General features: G+C 49.8%; 1 protein-coding gene across 1 annotated transcript in view; it reads left to right on the top strand.

Annotated features, from left to right (window-relative positions):
• Positions 1–17,161, top strand: part of LOC107115512 (sodium- and chloride-dependent creatine transporter 1) — a 57,434-nt gene that overhangs the window by 6,676 nt on the left and 33,597 nt on the right. The window contains exons 4-6 of the mRNA XM_015417237.1: positions 2,235–2,369; positions 2,616–2,719; positions 10,504–10,628. Coding sequence (XP_015272723.1) covers positions 2,235–2,369; positions 2,616–2,719; positions 10,504–10,628 — 364 coding nt within the window. The remainder of the gene's footprint in view (positions 1–2,234; positions 2,370–2,615; positions 2,720–10,503; positions 10,629–17,161) is intronic.

Genomic DNA, 17,161 nt, shown 5'->3' with positions numbered 1-17,161 from the left:
TGTGTGCCTGGAAGTCATGACTGACTTCTGGCAACCCCTAGTGGGGCTTGGACTTTTCAGAGAGGTGGCTTACTATTGCCTGCCTCTGCGTCCCGGGCCTGGTATTCCTTGGAGGTCTCCCTTCCAAGTACCCGCTTAGCTTCTGAGATCTGATGAGATCGGACTTGTGCTCTGCTTTCCAGGTCAGGGCTCGATTTATTTATTTATATAGATTTATTGCTCTGTCGTCTGCCTTTCTCACTTGAGCGCTGGGTGGGTGACAGTAGAGCGAGTCAGTGCCGCCCACGGGACGGGACATTCAGTGAACACTGCGAGGGGACTTAGGGTTGTCGAACCAACCAGAAGTCTGGAAAGAGAACTGAAGCGAAGCAGAACTCTTAACACGACACGTTAAATGATGCAGAAAAATTACATAGCGGCAGGGGTCATTTCCTGCAGGAGCGCACAGGAGTGGAGCTCCATCCAAAACAGTCCAGTGGCACCTTTAAGACCAGGGTTTATTCAGGTACAAGCTCTCCCTCCTCTGTGAGCGCAGATCTGCACACTCCCCCCCCCAATAGCTAGCAATCCAAAACAGTCCAGTGGAACCTGAGTGGTGGGTGTTGCCTTCTGAGACACTTCCGGTAATGTCAGGGGGTGTGGCATATGCAAATGAGTTATGCTAATGAGGTATGAGCTCCTGCACCTCTTTTTCTACGAAATGACCCCTGGGTGGGTTGATAACCTGCCTCTGCGTCCCAGCCCTGGTATTCCTTGGAGGTCTCCCTTCCAAGTACCCGCTTAGCTTCTGAGATCTGATGAGATCGGACTTGTGCTCTGCTTTCCAGGTCAGGGCTCGATTTATTTATTTATATAGATTTATATAATGACACCTTTAAAAACAGGTTTTATTCAGGTACAAGCTCTCCCTCCTCTGCGAGGACAGATCTGCATGTTCCCCCCCCCCCCAATAGCTAGCTATCCAAAACAGTCCAGTGGAGCCTGAGCGGTGGGTGTTGCCTTCTGACACACTTCTGGTGATGTCAGGGGGTGTGGCATATGCAAATAAGTTATGCTAATGAGTCATGCTAATGAGCTTCTTTTTCTACGAAATGACCCCTGCATAGCGGGATCCTACTTAAAGCAAATTATACACCGTCGCATAGACCACCATCCCTGATCATTTATCCGAGCAACTTTGTGGGTCATTTAGTACAGTGCAGCTCTGTTGCCTGTTCAGGAGAGCCCTCTTGAGCATGGATGCCCTGTGGCACTGACTTGCAGCCACACGACACCCTGCGTGGAATTAGTGTACATGATGCTTCCACATGGAGAACTGAACCATGCGGTCAGCATCACAGGAAGTGGTGGTGGTTACAAGCATAAGCCGCTTGGATCAACGTATGGAGCAGAGGTCCATCAGTGGCTCTTAGCTACATGGTAACACTCTGTCTGGGGCAGTGATGCTCTGTATTCATGGTGCTTGGGGGGGGTCACAGTGGGAGGGCTTCTGGAGCTCTGGCCCCGCTGGTGGACCTCCTGATGGCACCTGGGTTTTGGCCGGTGCGTAACACAGAGAGTTGGACTGGATGGGCCACTGGCCTGATCCAACATGGCTTCTCTTATGTTTGGTGTAGTGGTTAAGTGCTCTAATCTGGGAGAACCGGGTTTGATTCCCCCACTCCTCCACTTGCAGCTGCTGGATGTCCTTGGGCAAGCCATAATTCTGTCAGAGCTGTTCTCTCACGAGCAGTTCTGTCAAGAGCTCTCTCAGCCCCACCTACCTCACAGGGTGCCTGTTGTGGGGAGGGGGAGGGGAAAGGAGTTTGTAAGACGCTCTGAGACTCCTTCAGGTAGTGAAGGCCGGGGTATAAATCCGATCTTCCTCTCCTCCTCATCATCCTTTTCCTCTTCTTCTCCTCCTCCTCCTCCTGGGTGGAATGCCAACACAATGTGGGGCAATGTTATTTATTTATTTGTATGTCTGTTTATATGATATACCCAAAGGGAACCCAAAGCAGCTTCCATCATTCTCTGCACTTCCCATTTTATCCTCACAACAACCCTTCAAGGTAGGTTAGGCTGAGGATTTGGGACTGGCCACAGCAAAGGACAACAGTGTAGGCTACTGTAGGTCCCCCTTGGGGGAAAACCAGGAGATGTGGGAAGGAAAGAAAGCCAATCAATAAATTGGTCTTTCTGGGAGCGGGGGAGCGGGGCCTTGCCATAACTTGCCTCTCCCTTTCAACCCGCAGATCGTATACTTCACTGCAACATTCCCTTACGTAGTGCTGATTATCCTCCTAATCCGAGGGGTGATGCTGCCGGGAGCTCAGGACGGGATAATCTACTATCTTAAACCAGACTGGTCCAAACTGGCTTCCCCTCAGGTGAGCGGGAGGCACGACCTGGTGGTGGTGGGGGTAGACCTTTTTTTGGCCGTCCTCCGTAGCCGCACTTCCGAGCTGCAGGGAATTAGCCAGCGGAAGCTGTCCGTGGCCTGATTAGGACCGTCCGACAGCCTGGGATTGACGCGGGTCGAGTAGCCGGGTCAGGAGACAGGAGCCGACACTCCTGGATCCACCTGTGCTGCTTCTCAGTCTTCTTTTTTCTCTCTCTCCCTCTCTCTTTTTCAGGTGTGGATTGATGCCGGGACCCAAATCTTTTTCTCATATGCCATAGGACTGGGGGCTCTCACTGCCTTGGGCAGCTATAACCGGTTCAACAACAATTGTTATAAGTGAGATCCCATTTCCTACACCACCATCCCGTGAACGCGGCCCAAACTGGGAACAGGTGCAGGGCCCAGGAGGAATAGCGTAGTTGTGCTTTTTCATGTTGTCCCCATAAATCCCCCCCCCCATCGCCAATCAGGGCTATTTTGGGGCGGTAACGCACAGGAACGGAGTTCCGGCTGGCTCCTGAGTTGGCCACGCCCAGCAGGAACTCATTAGCATAATAGGCCACACCTAACAGCAGACAGTCATTAGGATTGGCTACATTAGGGGTGTGTGGCCTAACATGCAAATAAGTTCCTGCTACAAAAAAAGCCCTGGTTTGGACAACAAAGTAAACAGAATAAGAAGCAAAAGGTGGGTGTGACTGGATGACCACACTTCTGGTAACATGGGGGTGTGTGGCCTAATATGCCAGTGAGCTGTGCTATCAGGGGTGTGGCCTAATATGCAAATGAGTTTCTGCTGTTGGGTGTGTCCTATTATGCTAATGAGTTCCTGCTGGGCTTTTTCTACCAAAAAAGCCCTGTCGCCAATCATCTGCGAGCTAGGAAAAGCGTAATCTTTTCAGTTATGGATGACTGTAAAAGTTACCAGCCTCCGGGCACCTGGAGATCTGCTATTACAGTTGATCGCCAGACAACCAGGATCCTGGAGATTTGAGGGGTGGAGAAAATGGCTGCCTCGGAGGGTTAACTCCAGGGCAGGGTCGTTCAGACTTGCTCAACGTAAGAGCCACATAGAATAAACGTCAGATGTTTGAGAGCCACAAGACATGAACAAATATCACACACGTTTTTATTGGGAAATAGGCAAATCTGCTTTTTATTAATCTTAAACAAGACGGCCAAAAATAAAAACAAAAGGGGTAAAAACAGATATTGATAATGATATTTATTTGTCCAATGATATTTCTTTATCTAAGAGAGAGAGAATAAGACAGAGGTGGAAAGAAAGAGAGAGAGAAACAAAGAAAGCAAATAGATGAGGAGGGGGGAGGAACGGAAGGAAGGAAGAGAGAGAAAGGTGGAAAGAATGAAAGAGGTGGAAAGAAAGGAGAGAAAGAGAGAGAAACAAACAGAAAGCAAATAGATGGGGAGGGAGGGAGGGAGGAAGAGAGAATGGTGGAAAGAAAGAAGGAGGTGGAAAGAAAGGAGAGAGAAAGAGAGAGAGAAACAAGCAGAAAGCAAGTAGATGGGGAGGGGGGGGAGGAAGAGAGAGGAAGGAAGGGAGGAAGAGAAAGCAAGGCGAAAAGAAAGGAAGAGGTGGAAACTGGAAAGGAAGGAGAGAGAAAGAGAGAGAAACAAGCAGAAAGCAAATAGATGGGGAGGAGGAAGGGAGGAAGAGAGAGGAAGGAAGGGAGGAAGAGAAAGAAAGGTGAAAAGAAAGAAGGAGATGGAAAGAAAGTAAATTGATGGGGGGTGGGAGGAAGGAAGGAGGGAGAAAAGAGAGAGAGAGAGAGGTCCCCAGCCGCCCTGCTGGGAGCCGCACAATATGTGTGAAAGAGCCACATGTGGCTCCCGAGCCGCAGTTTCCCCCCCCCCCGCTCTATGGCATTATACCCTGCTGAGGCATCTCCCCTCCCCAAACCCCGCCCTCCCCAGGCTCCACCCCTCAAATCTCCAGGTATTTCCCAAACCAGAGGTGGCAGTTCTGCCTTGCAGCTGTTGAGCTTTGACAGGAGATTTTGAAAAAGGTGGCAAAAGTCTTGCCGGCTTTGGAATCGCCCCTTCCGTTTTGCCAAGTAGCGGAAGTCCTTTGAGCAGATATTGTTGAGCAGATATTAGTGGCTGAACATGGTCATCTCTGTGGAGTGAAGAGCTTCAGCGGCTGGTGATTTCTGGCAGATCTCACGGTTGCTAACGGGACTGCACAGCCAGGCCAGTTTTCTTCTGATCAACTCTAGCTGGTGGCCTCATCCATCCTGAAGCATGAATCATGCCCAGTAATAAAATAAAGAGGAGTCTAGTGTTGAGTTGCCAACAACCTGGAGAAATGTTCTGTCCCTTTCATAGAAATAGTTCCTTGTTGGGCTGCAGTGGAAGCACAGTGGAAGTCCAGTTGCACCTTAGAGACCAACTAGATTTTGGGGTTTAAGCTTCCGAGGGTCAAAATATCTGACAAAGGGAGCTTGGGCTCTCAAAAGCTCATATCCCAAAAATCCTATTGGTCTCAGAGCAAGTTTGGTGTAGTGATTAAGTGCGTGGACTCTAATCTGGGAGAGCCGGGCTTGATTCCCCACTCTTCCACTTGCAGCTGCTGGATGACCTTGGGCAAGTCGTAGTTCTGTCACAGCTGTTCTCTCAAGGGCAGTTCTCTCGGAGCTCTCTCGGCCCCCCTACCTCACAGGGTGTCTGTTGTGGGGAGGGGAAGGGAAAGGAGTTTGTAAGCCGCTCTGAGACTCCTTTGGGGACTGAAGGGTAGGGTATAAATCCAATCTCTTCTTCTTTTACCTCACAGGGTGTCCGTTGTGGGGAGGGGAAGGGAAAGGAGTTTGTAAGCCGCTCTGAGACTCCTTTGGGTAGTGAAGGGCAGGGTATAAATCCAACCTCTTCTTCTTTTATCTCACAGGGTGTCTGTTGTGGGGAGGGGAAGGGAAAGGAGATTGTAAGCCGCTCTGAGACCCCTTTGGGTAGTGAAGGGCGGGGTATAAATCCAATCTCTTCTTCTTCTTCTTTTACCTCACAGGGTGTCTGTTGTGGGGAGGGGAAGGGAAAGGAGTTTGTAAGCCACTCTGAGACTCCTTTAGGTAGTGAAGGGCGGGGTATAAATCCAATCTCTTCTTCTTCTTCTACCTCCCAGGGTGTCTGTTGTGGGGAGGGGAAGGGAAAGGAGTTTGTAAGCCGCTCTGAGACTCCTTTGGGTAGTGAAGGGCAGGGTATAAATCCAATCTCTTCCTCCTCTTTTACCTCACAGGGTGTCTGTGGTGGGGAGAAAAGGGAAAGGAGTTTGTAAGCCGCTCTGAGACTCCTTCGGGTAGTGAAGGACAGGGTATAAATCCAATCTCTTCTTCTTTTACCTCACAGGGTTTCTGTTGTGGGGAGGGGAAGGGAAAGGAGTTTGTCAGCCGCTCTGAGACCCCTTTGGGTAGTGAAGGGCGGGGTATAAATCCAATCTCTTATTCTTTTACCTCACAGGGTATCTGTTGTGGGGAGGGGAAGGGAAAGGAGTTTGTAAGCCGCTCTGAGACTCCTTTGGGGAGTGACGGGTGGGGTATAAATCCAATCTCTTCTTCTTCTTTTACCTCACAGGGTGTCTGTTGTGGGGAGGGGAAGGAGTTTGTAAGCCGCTCTGAGACTCCTTCGGGGAGTGACGGGCGGGGTATAAATCCAACCTCTTCTTCTTCTTCTTTTACCTCACAGGGTGTCTGTTGTGGGGAGGGGAAGGGAAAGGAGTTTGTAAGCTGCTCTGAGACTCCTTCGGGTAGTGAAGGGCGGGGTAGAAATCCAATCTCTTCCTCTTCTTTTACCTCACAAGGTGTCTGTTGTGGGGAGGGGAAGGGAAAGGAGTTGGTCAGCCGCTCTGAGACTCCAAGTGAAGGGTGGGGTAGAAATCCAATCTCTTCTTCTCCTTCTTCTCTAAGGTGCCCCTGGAATCAAATGTAGTGCTTTCATTCTGGTTACCAACCTCCAGGTGGCGTCTGGAGATCGCCTGGGCTTTCATCTAATCTCCAGGCAACAGAGATCAGTTCACTTGGAGAAAAGGGCCGGGTTTTGGAAGGTGGACTCTGGCATTATATCCTGCTGAGGTCCCTCCTCGGGCTCCGCCCCCAGAATCTCCAGGAATTTGCCAGCCTAGAGTTGGCAACTCTGGCTTTCATGGAGGCTTCGATGTAAGGTTGCCAGGTCCCACCTGGCATCCAGCAGAGGGTTCCTGAGTCCTTCCTGGGATCTGCCGCCGTGCCCGCGAAGCCTTCAAAACCATAGAGTTTGCCCAATAACTAGAGTGTCACCCCCTGACATCAGTGATTTGATGACGTCACGTCCGGGTGACGTCATCACATTGGGGATGTTGCCTGGCTAAGCTGTGGAGTCCTGTGAGCAGAAATTCTACTTTGTGAGCGACTGGCATTAAAGTTGTGAGCAGGTAGTTTGGCTGCTGCATAAAATTAGTTTGCTCTGGAGCCATCTTTCCTGAGCTAAGACAAAAATGTGTGAGCTGGAGGCTAAAAAACAGTGAGCTAGCTCACACTAACTCAGCTTAGAGGGAACACGGCTGGCAACGTCCCTATTCCCTGCTGGCCAGCTGAAAAGCACCGGGGTCTGGGAACCCAGCTTCGATGCGTGGAAATGGGCAAGTGAAATTTTTAATGGTGCGGAGGTAAATAGCATCCCCTGGCAATAACGTCCCGTTAAGCCTCTGCTGAAAGGGCAGAATATAATTTTTCTCTCTCCAGGTTATTGGCAGTCCTCCCCTAGTGGAATCTGGAAGATGAACGAGATCGTATTCCAAGGGAGGATTCCTCCAGAGTCAGCTGACGCAGCGGGCTCTAGTCCAGGAACACTTCTTCCGGGAGACAACCTTGTTTGTCTTTAATGTGCCACCAGAATCCTCTTTGCTTTTCTGCAGAAATCAAATAGTCCAGGGGTCCCCAACGTGGTGCCCGTGGGCGCCGTTGCACTTGCTGACAGTGCCCGTCAGTTGTTTCTAGGAAGTGGGCGGGGCCAGGTAGGGCTCTTGCCCAGAAAGGCTTCTGATTGGCCGTTGGAGCTTTGATTGGCTGTGCAGTGTCGCTTTGGCCGCAGTGGCCACCACAGCACTAGGATCTGGGCTGTGTGGCTGAAGTTAAGCTGCGGCAATCCTTTCGTGGTTGGCTCCGCCTTTTGCGGCAGCCATTTTGTTGCTGCTGTGTCAGAATTCCCAGGGCTTTTTTGGGGGGGGGGGGGAAGAAGAACAGATGGGATTTATATCCCGCCCTTCACTCCCCAAAGGTGTCTCAGAGCTGCTTACAAACTCCTTCCCCTTCCCCTCCCCACAACAGACACCCTGTGAGGTGGGTGGGGCTGAGAGAGCTCTTGACAGAAACTGCTCTTTTTCAAGAACAGCTCTTATCAGAACTACGGCTTGCCCAAGGTCATCCAGCCAGGTGCAAGTGGAGGAGTGGGGAATCAAACCCGGTTCTCCCAGATTAGAGTCTGCGCACTTAACCACGACACCAAACTGGGAAGAGTTGCTGGAACTCTCGAGAAGGAAATGAAGTTTTCGATCTCTATACTGAAGACTCATGGACTTTTAAACTTTTTTTATCATTAACTTTTATTAATAATTTAAAGAATGAAATGGAACAGAGCACACAACCATTCAAGGTACATAGAAATGTAGCTCAAATTACAATACAAGAGAGCAACATATAGCGGAGGAGATTTGAAAGCGGTCAACTGTATACAAAACAGACCTTAAGTGAGGAGTAGTGCGTTAGTAAGACTTCAGAGTTACTAGAGGTAATGAGGATCGTTGCATGACCTGTCCATATAGCTATTAGGTGTCTGAAAGATGTAAGTGAAAGTTAAATGAAAAGTAACTTTAGATCGATCTCCTTGTATGGTCGGACACCATTGGGCGTTACAAACTCTAGAAATGGGAACCCTTTTTTGGGAGAAACAAGGTTGTTTTCGGGGAAAGCTCGGTCTGTCGAACGTGATCTGTAATTTTTTTCCATGATAAAGAGGTCCCAAACTTTTAAACGTTTTAAAAAGAATTTTGCCGAAGAAGTTCTGGAACTCCGTTCCGGTGCGTTCCCCCGGGGGGTAAAGCCCTGAGAATTCCAAATGTACCTAGAGGCTCAGAAAGTTTGAGCACCCCTGGAATAGTCCCATCTTCCTTTTTTTGGGGGGGGTCTTCCTCCCTGCTTCCACCTCCTCATCAATAAAACCACGAGAGAATAGCTAAAGAGGGAGAGTCTCGCACTCACCACCCCTGCCCCGCCTTTTCCCTCAGCCTTTGACGGGTCCCCTGCTGTGATTTGGACGGGAAGCTTCCCAAGAAGCATTCTAGCAGGGCCCCCTTTTCAGTTACGGAGTGAACACAGAAACTTAAGAGCTGGAAGAGACCCCCAAGGGTCATCTAGTCCAACCCCCTGCACAATATAGGCAATTCATAGCTACGTCCCCCCCAACACACACATACCTCTCCCTCAGTGACCCCTGCTCTGTGCTGTGTGGAAGGGTCCCACGGTTAATCTGGCTTGGAGGAAAATTCCTTCCTGACCTCAAAGTGACAATCGGCATTCTATTTGTGGCCCCAAATAGAAACCTTTTGGTGTGTCATTCAATTCCATATTGGGACATTCCAATTTTGGTCCTCTTTTATTAATTGTTAATTGCCTTACACGTGTTACGGGGACTCTGTTGCTTGTTGTATTGTGCACTATCTGACCTCTGAAGACGGCTCTCGTGAGCCGAAACGCGTCAGGTCATGCACTGTTCCTTTTTTGTGTGTATTTGTAACTTTGAACATTTTATGAGGCTTTATTTGGGCCCCTGCTAGGTTTTTATATGTCCTTGTAATAAACACTCTTTTGTACACTTAGGTAAAGATGTAAAATTTCCGGAAATTTTGAAGCTCGGGAAAAAAAACCGTTTTTTTTTCTGGGTTTTTCCGGAAAAAAATGGAAATTTTCAGAAAAATTGAAAAAATGCTACATTAACATTTCTTTTGTCTTTTCTAGATTGAAAGTCATTCTGTTACTTTAGAAACATAAAATATGAGTATGGACATTTTTACTTGGCATGAAATTATCACAGCTAGCATATTAAAAATATAGTGTATCCAAACAACTAGTACAAACAGAATACCCTCCCACGTGCAAAAACAAAACTGAAACTTTTATTTTCTTCTGGCAATCGCACCTCCTAAAGGAAGAAATGCATCTTGTTCTTGCATTGGAGAGTTCTGTTTGTAACCTAGGACTTGCTTGTCCTCAGTGCACAGAATTAGATCAATCTGATACCATATATATGTATTTTAGAAATTATTTGGAAAATATTTGAACACTTTGTTTTAAAATATTTTATTCATCATGTTAAAATAAAACATTCCATAGTCAATTTTTTTTTCTTTTTTCAATTTTCCAATTTTCCGGAAAAAAACAAAAAGGTTTCAGGAAAAAAACGGAAAAAACCCGTTTCCCCCCCGAATTTTTCCAGTTTTTTTCCGGGCCTTCACATCTCTACACTTAGGCCCTGGCCACACGTGCCGGAAAATGTGTGTGTGTGTGTGCGTGTGTGTGGCTATTTGCGCCGTCACACATATGTTTTTAACTTTTGACCCTCAATAAGTTTTCTAAACTTCCTTTGGAGATTTGTGCTTAGTCGGTTTAGATCCCCCCCCCTCTTTTGGGCATGTAAGAAAAGGCCACGAGAACTGAACACTGGCTCAGCCCGACCTGCCCTCCGTCTCACGATCTGCCTGAATCCACCGAATCAGCATTGTTGTCAGATGGCCATCTTGACTCTGCTTAAAAGCCTCCCGTCTAGGGAGTTCGTGATTTGGTTTATTCTTTACAGTAGGCCTCTTAACGCCCCCACTTCCAGACTAGCGCCGGGGAGGTCTCATGAGATCTTATTCCCAGCTGGCCAATTGGGCTGCGGCCTGCTGGGAACTAAACGTTTCCCTAGAGAAAGGAAGAGGAGTCCTTTGGCCACGGTGTCCCCGTAGGACCCCACTGCCAGGATCGCCTTTCCCGTTTCGATCGTGTCCCCCGCCACAGTATGAGCCCGTCCCCCCACACCACCCCTGGCTGGCCTGTACACATCCTCCGATTGACACCTGTCCCTCTTGGCCTTTCCAGAGATGCCATCCTCCTGGCATTGATCAATAGCGGGACCAGTTTCTTCTCCGGCTTTGTCGTTTTCTCCATCCTGGGCTTCATGGCTGCAGAACAAGGCGTGGACATTGCCAAGGTGGCCGAATCCGGTGAGTGTTTGGGGAACCTTTCGGAGAACCGCTCGGGGGGCTGGGGGAGGGAGGCTGGGAAATGGGACACTTTGCCTTCGTTCCCCGGCTCCAGGGCTCAGGCTCCACTGGACTGTTTTGGATTGCTAGGTATTGGGGGCGGGGAACGTGCAGATCTGCCCTCACAGAGGAGGGAGAGCTTGTAACTGAAGGCGGGGGGGGGTGTCTCTGCAACTTACCTGGTTCCTTCTTGCTCCTCGTGGCCCAACTGAGGGCTGCTGGGAGCAGGGGGCGGGGCTTGTTGCATGTGCCCGCCCCCTGGGCTCTTTACTGCCGGAGCGCCGCTCCTGTGCGCTCCGGCAGGAAATGACCCCTGACTGATGGGACCACGTCTCCACGACACAATCTCATGAAGCTGCGGGAAGCATCCAGGCACCGAAACCACGTGGGCAGGCCAGCTGGGTTGTTTCTTCCCATTCAGCCCTGCCTGGGCAATAATCAGCTATGACGGACCCACCCACATGGTTCCTGCGCTCACATGCTTACTGCAACAGAACAGAGTCTGACCAATGGGGATGCATTGGAGATTTTTGGGTCGGAGCCTGAGGAGAGTGGGGGGTGGGGCATAATTCCATAGAGTCCAACTCCCAGAGCGGCCATTTTTCCCGGGGGAACTATCTCTGTCACCTGGTGATCAGCTGTAATAAGAGCATAGGAGAAGCCAATGTTGGATCAGGCCAGTGGCCCCTCCAGTCCAACACTCTGTCACACAGTGGCCAGAAACACCAGGTGCCATCAGGAGGTCCAGCAGTGGGGCCAGGATACCAGAAGCCCTCCCACCTTCCCCCCCCCCCAAGAACCAAGAATACAGAACGTCACCTGCCCCAGGTTGAGAGCTCCTAATAACATAAGAGAAGCCAATGTTGGATCAGGCCAGTGGCCCCTCCAGTCCAACACTGTCACACAGTGGCCAAAAATACCAGGTGCCCTCAGGAGGTCCAGCAGTGGGGCCAGGACGCTAGAAGCCCTCCCACCCCCAAGCACCAAGAAGACAGAGCATCCCTTGCCCCAGACCGATGGTTCCTACCTATACCTTGTGGCTAATAGCCACTGATGGACCTCTGCTCCATACGTTTATCTAATTCCCTCTTGAAGCCGTCCGTGCTTGTAGCCGCCACCACCTCCTGTGGCAGTGGATTCCATGTGTTCATCACTCTTTGGGTGAAGAAGGACTTTCTTTTATCCGTTCTAACCCGACCGCTCAGCCATTTCATTGAGTGCCCACGAGTTTTTTGTATTGTGAGATAGGGAGAAAAGGACTTCTTTCTCAACCTGCTCCATCCCATGCATCATCTTATAAACCTCATCCTATGTGAACCCTCAGCCGCCATTTCTCCAAGCGAAAGAGCCCCGAGCGCTTTAACCTTTCTTCGGAGGGGAAGTGTTCCAACCCTTTGATCAGTCTAGTTGCCCTTTTCTACACTTTTTCCAGTGCCGTAATATCCTTTTTGAGGTGTGGTGACCAGAATAGCGGGAGATCCTCATTCAGCCCTTGGAGGTGGGAGCCTTCGTGCCGCAGCACCCGCCACAACTGCCCTCGGTGCCTGCTGAATTTTTTTTCAGAAAGTGGGTGGAGCCTCCTGTAGCGGCCATTTTGGGTTTGGCTCTGCCTCGTGCGGCAGCCATCTTGAGGGGGCACTGCCCGCCTCCTCTAAGAAATTCCCAAAGTCCCCACAGGCTTAAAAAAGGTGTGGATTCCTATTCTCACCTGACCCTTTCTGTTGCCATCTTCTGGTGAAGGAAGACTTTTATTTTTTTTGTTCGATCTGGTGCTCCCTCAGCGATCCCTCCTTCCTGTCCTGTTGTAACCGTTTCTTTATGCCTGGGTATCTTATTGTCCTGTGTATTTTAGTTTGTTTTGCAGCACTTTAATGGTGTGTTCTCGTTTGGCTTCTAACCCTTTTCAAGGTGTGATTTTATATGTGTGTTTTCAATCTGTCAGCCGCCTCCGCGGCCCCGGTTTTTATTTCAAACAAAACACGTAGGGCTCTGTCTCGTCCACGGCCTTGTCCCATCGGCCCCGGGTCTCCCACCTCCAGTGTAGTTTAGCATCCAGAGAATCACGTCTGAAAAATACCCACAGACGTACAAGTTTCTAGCCCTCATTGCTCAGCAGAAAGATCCATCCCTTTTCATGCCTATTTCTGGAGCCCGTTTGGTGTACAGAAGCCAGTTTGGCGTAGTGGTTAAGTGCGCAGATTCTAATCTGGGAGAACCGGGTTTGATTCCCCACTCCTCCACTTGCACCTGGCTGGATGACCTTGGGCAAGCCGTAGTTCTGATAAGAGCTGTTCTTGAAAAAGAGCCGTTTCTGTCAGAGCTCTCTCAGCCCCACCTCCCTCCCAGGGTGTCTGTTGTGGGGAGGGGGAGGGAAATGAGTTTGTCAGCCGCTCTGAGATTCCTTTGGGTAGTGAAGGGCGGGGTATAAATCCAATCTCCTCCTCCTCCTCCTCCTTCTTCTGCAATAGATTTCCCACCCAAAAAAATATTCTTAAGAAATAAAAGACATGTAAATAATTAGCATGACGTATTCTGATTCCCGGATTCATATTGCCTGCTTCCAGAATCAGAGAAGCGCAAGTGTGACTCACAATCCTGCTTTCCCTACGCACATGAAGGCATGAAGGCATCTCTCTGCGCTATTGTTAATTCACTTCTCCTCTTGGCTCAGCCACCTGCCTTCTAGATCTCCCCCTGACGAGGCGCTTGGCAGATGTTTCCCTCGTTTATCTGGCCAGACAGCAATAATCTTTTGAGCTACGAGGTGATTCAGAAGAGGCCGGGCGGCGGGAGGGAGGGGGGGAGCTGCGAGGGACAGCAACATTTCCCCAAAGAGGCACGGTTCGGTTCAAGCCGCAGCAGAGTAACCTACACGCTTAACATCTGTATACACACACAGAGAGAAGACAAGACTTTATTGGCATATACGTGTAGATTTTGCTTTTGTTGTTCAGTCACACAGTCGAGTCTGACTCTTTGCAACCCCATGGACCACACCACGCCAAGGCCCTCCTGTCTTCCGTCGTTCTCTGAAGTTTGCTCAATGTCATGTTCGTTGCCTCGATAACACTGCCTAACCATCTCATCCTTTGCCGTCCCCTTCTTCTTTGACCTTCAGTCTTTCCCAGCATCAGGGTCTTCTTCTCCAGTGAGTGCTCCCTTCTCATTTGGTGGCCAAAGTATTTGAGCTTCAGCTTCAGTCTCTGGCCTCCCAGGGAACAGTCAGGGTTGATTTCTTATAGGATTGACTGATTCGATCTCCTTGCAGTCCAGGGGACTCTTAAGAGTCTTCTCCAGCACCATAATTTGAAAGCATCTATTCTTCAGCACTCGGCCTTTCCTATGGTCCAACTCTCGCAGCCATACAGTCTGGGAATACCATTGCTTAGACCATACAGACTTTTGTTGGCAGGGTGGTTTCTCTACTTTTTATTATGCTGTCCAGTTTTGCCATTGCTTTCCTCTCAAGGAGCAGGCGTCTTTTAATTTCGTGGCTGCAGTCACCATCTGCAGTGATCTGGGATCCCAGGAACGTTAATTCTGTCACTGCTTCCACGACTTCCCCTTCTATTTGCCAAGGAGGGATGGGGCCGGATGCCATGACCTTTGGTTTTTTGATGTTGAGTTTCAAGCTAACCTTTGCGCTCTCCTCTTTCACCCTCAGCAAGAGGCTCTTGAGGTCCTCTTCACTTTCTGCCATTAGAGTGGTATCGTCTGCATATCTGAGGTTGTTGATCTTTTCCCCAGCAATCTTAATTCCGGCTTCTGAATCATCCAGACTGGCATTATGCATGATGTACTCTGCCTATAAATTAAATAAGCAGGGTGACAATACACATCCTTGTCGTACTCCTTTTCCTATGTTAAACCAATCAGTTGTAGATGTAGATACAATAATTTAAATTCAGAACCCGTGCAGAGTAAAATTAGAGTTGCAGAATAAAGAAACAGAGTAACAGCATAATGAAACCTAATTCATAGTATCACTTATCAGGACGTGTGACCGTGGCACTACAAAGAAACTTTGCTACTATTTCTGTACCTGGGCTGTCAAGCAAAAAAGGACCTTAAAATCATCAGAGGTCTCTAAAAGTTGGGCTAATATGGGATACAGACGATCCCGATGGGACGCCAGATAGAGAGGGCCCTGGAGGATAACATGGGAGACCGTTTCGACACAGTCCTTCATACAAGGACAGTGCCTGCTAGGAGAGGGAATCCCTTGGAATCTGCCAGATAAGATAGCTGAGGGAAGAACATTAAATCTAGCCAAGGATATGGCTCTACTCAAATTTGGAGCTATGAGTTGATAGAGGTTTGCATTTGGAACAATCCCTAAGTTTAGGGGAGAACAGGTTCTAACATCTGTATAAATTAAAGCTCCTATTCTACTATGGATGCTAATTTTCTGCCCCTAATATATCAACAGGAGCTGCGGTGGCTCAAGTGGTTAAGACGCTGAACTGCAGGCTGTGGAAGGTTGGTAGTTCAGCAGTTCGAGACCCGGGTGCTGCATGATGGAGTGAGCTCCCGTCTCTAGTTCCAGCTCCTGCCAACCTAGCAGCTCGAAAGCAAGAAATTGCAAGTAGATAAATAGGTACCGCTTCGGTGGGAAGGGAACAGCGTTCCGTGCGCCTTGGTGTTTAGTCATGCCGGCCACAGGACCACGGAAACGTCTTCGGACAGCGCTGGCTCTTCGGCTTTGAAACGGAGATGAGCACCGCAACCCTAGAGTCGGATTCGACTGGCTTTCGAGCAAGGGAACCTTTACCTTTACTTTAATATATCAACATCAACATCAACAAAACAGGGACCACGATGGAATAAATACAAAAACAATAGAAAGCACCGTGTATAAACATACGATATATGCAGTATCATTTAACGGAAGTATAAATTGTGTGCAATATACTAAACAAGTCTAATAACCTTATAGGTATTTACAAAATCCATTCACATTCATATATAATCCACCAAATACAGAATCAGAGTTACACTCATATATAATCCACCAAATACAGAATCAAAGTTACACGAAATATGAAGGGAACAGTCCAAATATTCTGTTGTCTAAATTGCTAGCTCCTGTATAAATGTAAGTACATAAGAACATAAGAGGAGCCAATGTTGGATCAGGCCAAGGGCCCATCCAGTCCAACACTCTGTGTCACACAGTGGTCAAAAATACCAGGTGCCCTCAGGAGGTCCAGCAGTGGGGCCAGGACATTAGAAGCCCACCCCGCAAGCACCAAGAAGACAGAGCATCCCTTACCCCAGCCTAAGAGTTTGTATCTATCCCTTGTGGCTCATAGCCACTGATGGACCTCTGCTCCGTATGCTTATCCAATCCCCTCTTATAAGAACATAAGAGACACCAATGTTGGATCAGGCCAGTGGCCCATCCAGTCCAACACTCTGTCACACAGTGGCCAGAAACACCAGGTGCCATCAGGAGGTCCAGCAGTGGGGCCAGGATACCAGAAGCCCCCCCCCCGCCCCCCCCCCCAAGAACCAAGAATACAGAACATCACCTGCCCCAGGTTGAGAGCTCCTAATAACATAAGAGACGCCAATGTTGGATCAGGCCAGTGGCCCATCCAGTCCAACACTCTGTGTCACACAGTGGCCACAAATACCAGGTGCCCTCAAATACCAGGTGCCCTCAGGAGGTCCAGCAGTGGGGCCGGGACACTAGGAGCCCTCCTACGGTTGCCAAGGTAACACTTTTATTTCAGAGCGACACGTTTCACCAAAGAAGCATGCTAATTTTCTGCCCCTAAGCATTTCTCCCAGCCTCATAGCCAGGATTATTTTGTGGAGGGGGGCTCTGGGGCGCATGGGGGGGCGCCAATTAAATTAATGCACCTGGGGCATGTGTCTCCGAGTCTCCCCCCCCCCATGCCACACATGCAGCAGTTGCTCCAGTGTCCATCTGCCCACTTGCTGTCTTTCCCTGCCTGGCCCGAGATGCGCTGCCCGGCCCCGACCAGGAAGCCAGCCCGCCCCGCCCCTTTGGGGGCCCATGAGGACGACATGACCCCGGGCAGCTGGTGGGCGAGCGGGTCTGTGCCCTGGGCACGGTCCCCTCCGCCTTTCGCCAAGGCCCCGCTCCTTGCCGCCTTCCTCCCTCTGCCGCGTCTTCGAGGCTCCGCTTCCCTTTGGGCTCACCACCTCCCTCCCGGCCAGCCATCACGGGAGCCTTCCGCTCCACTCCCCCTTCAGGGCTCCGTTGTGCCTTCCTCCGCCTCGTGCCCGCACACGAACGCTTATCCCTTGAATGAAACTTTGTCAGTCTTAAAGGTGCCGCTGGACTCAAACTTTTGTCATTACGAACAGTCAGGAGTCATTTCCTGCGGGAGCGCACAGGAGCGGAGCTCTGGCAGTAAGGAGCCCAGGGGGCGGGCACATGCAACAAGCCCCGCCCCCTGCTCCTGGCAGCCCTCAGTCGGGCCACAAGGAGCAAGAAGCAGCCAGGTAAGTTGCAGAGCCCCCCC

Source organism: Gekko japonicus, unplaced genomic scaffold (assembly GCF_001447785.1).
Source record: "Gekko japonicus isolate JY-2015 unplaced genomic scaffold, Gekko_japonicus_V1.1 scaffold3568, whole genome shotgun sequence".
Lineage (NCBI taxonomy): Eukaryota > Metazoa > Chordata > Lepidosauria > Squamata > Gekkonidae > Gekko > Gekko japonicus.
Note: the sequence above shows the minus strand (reverse complement) of the source record. Positions and strands in the feature narration are given on the sequence as shown.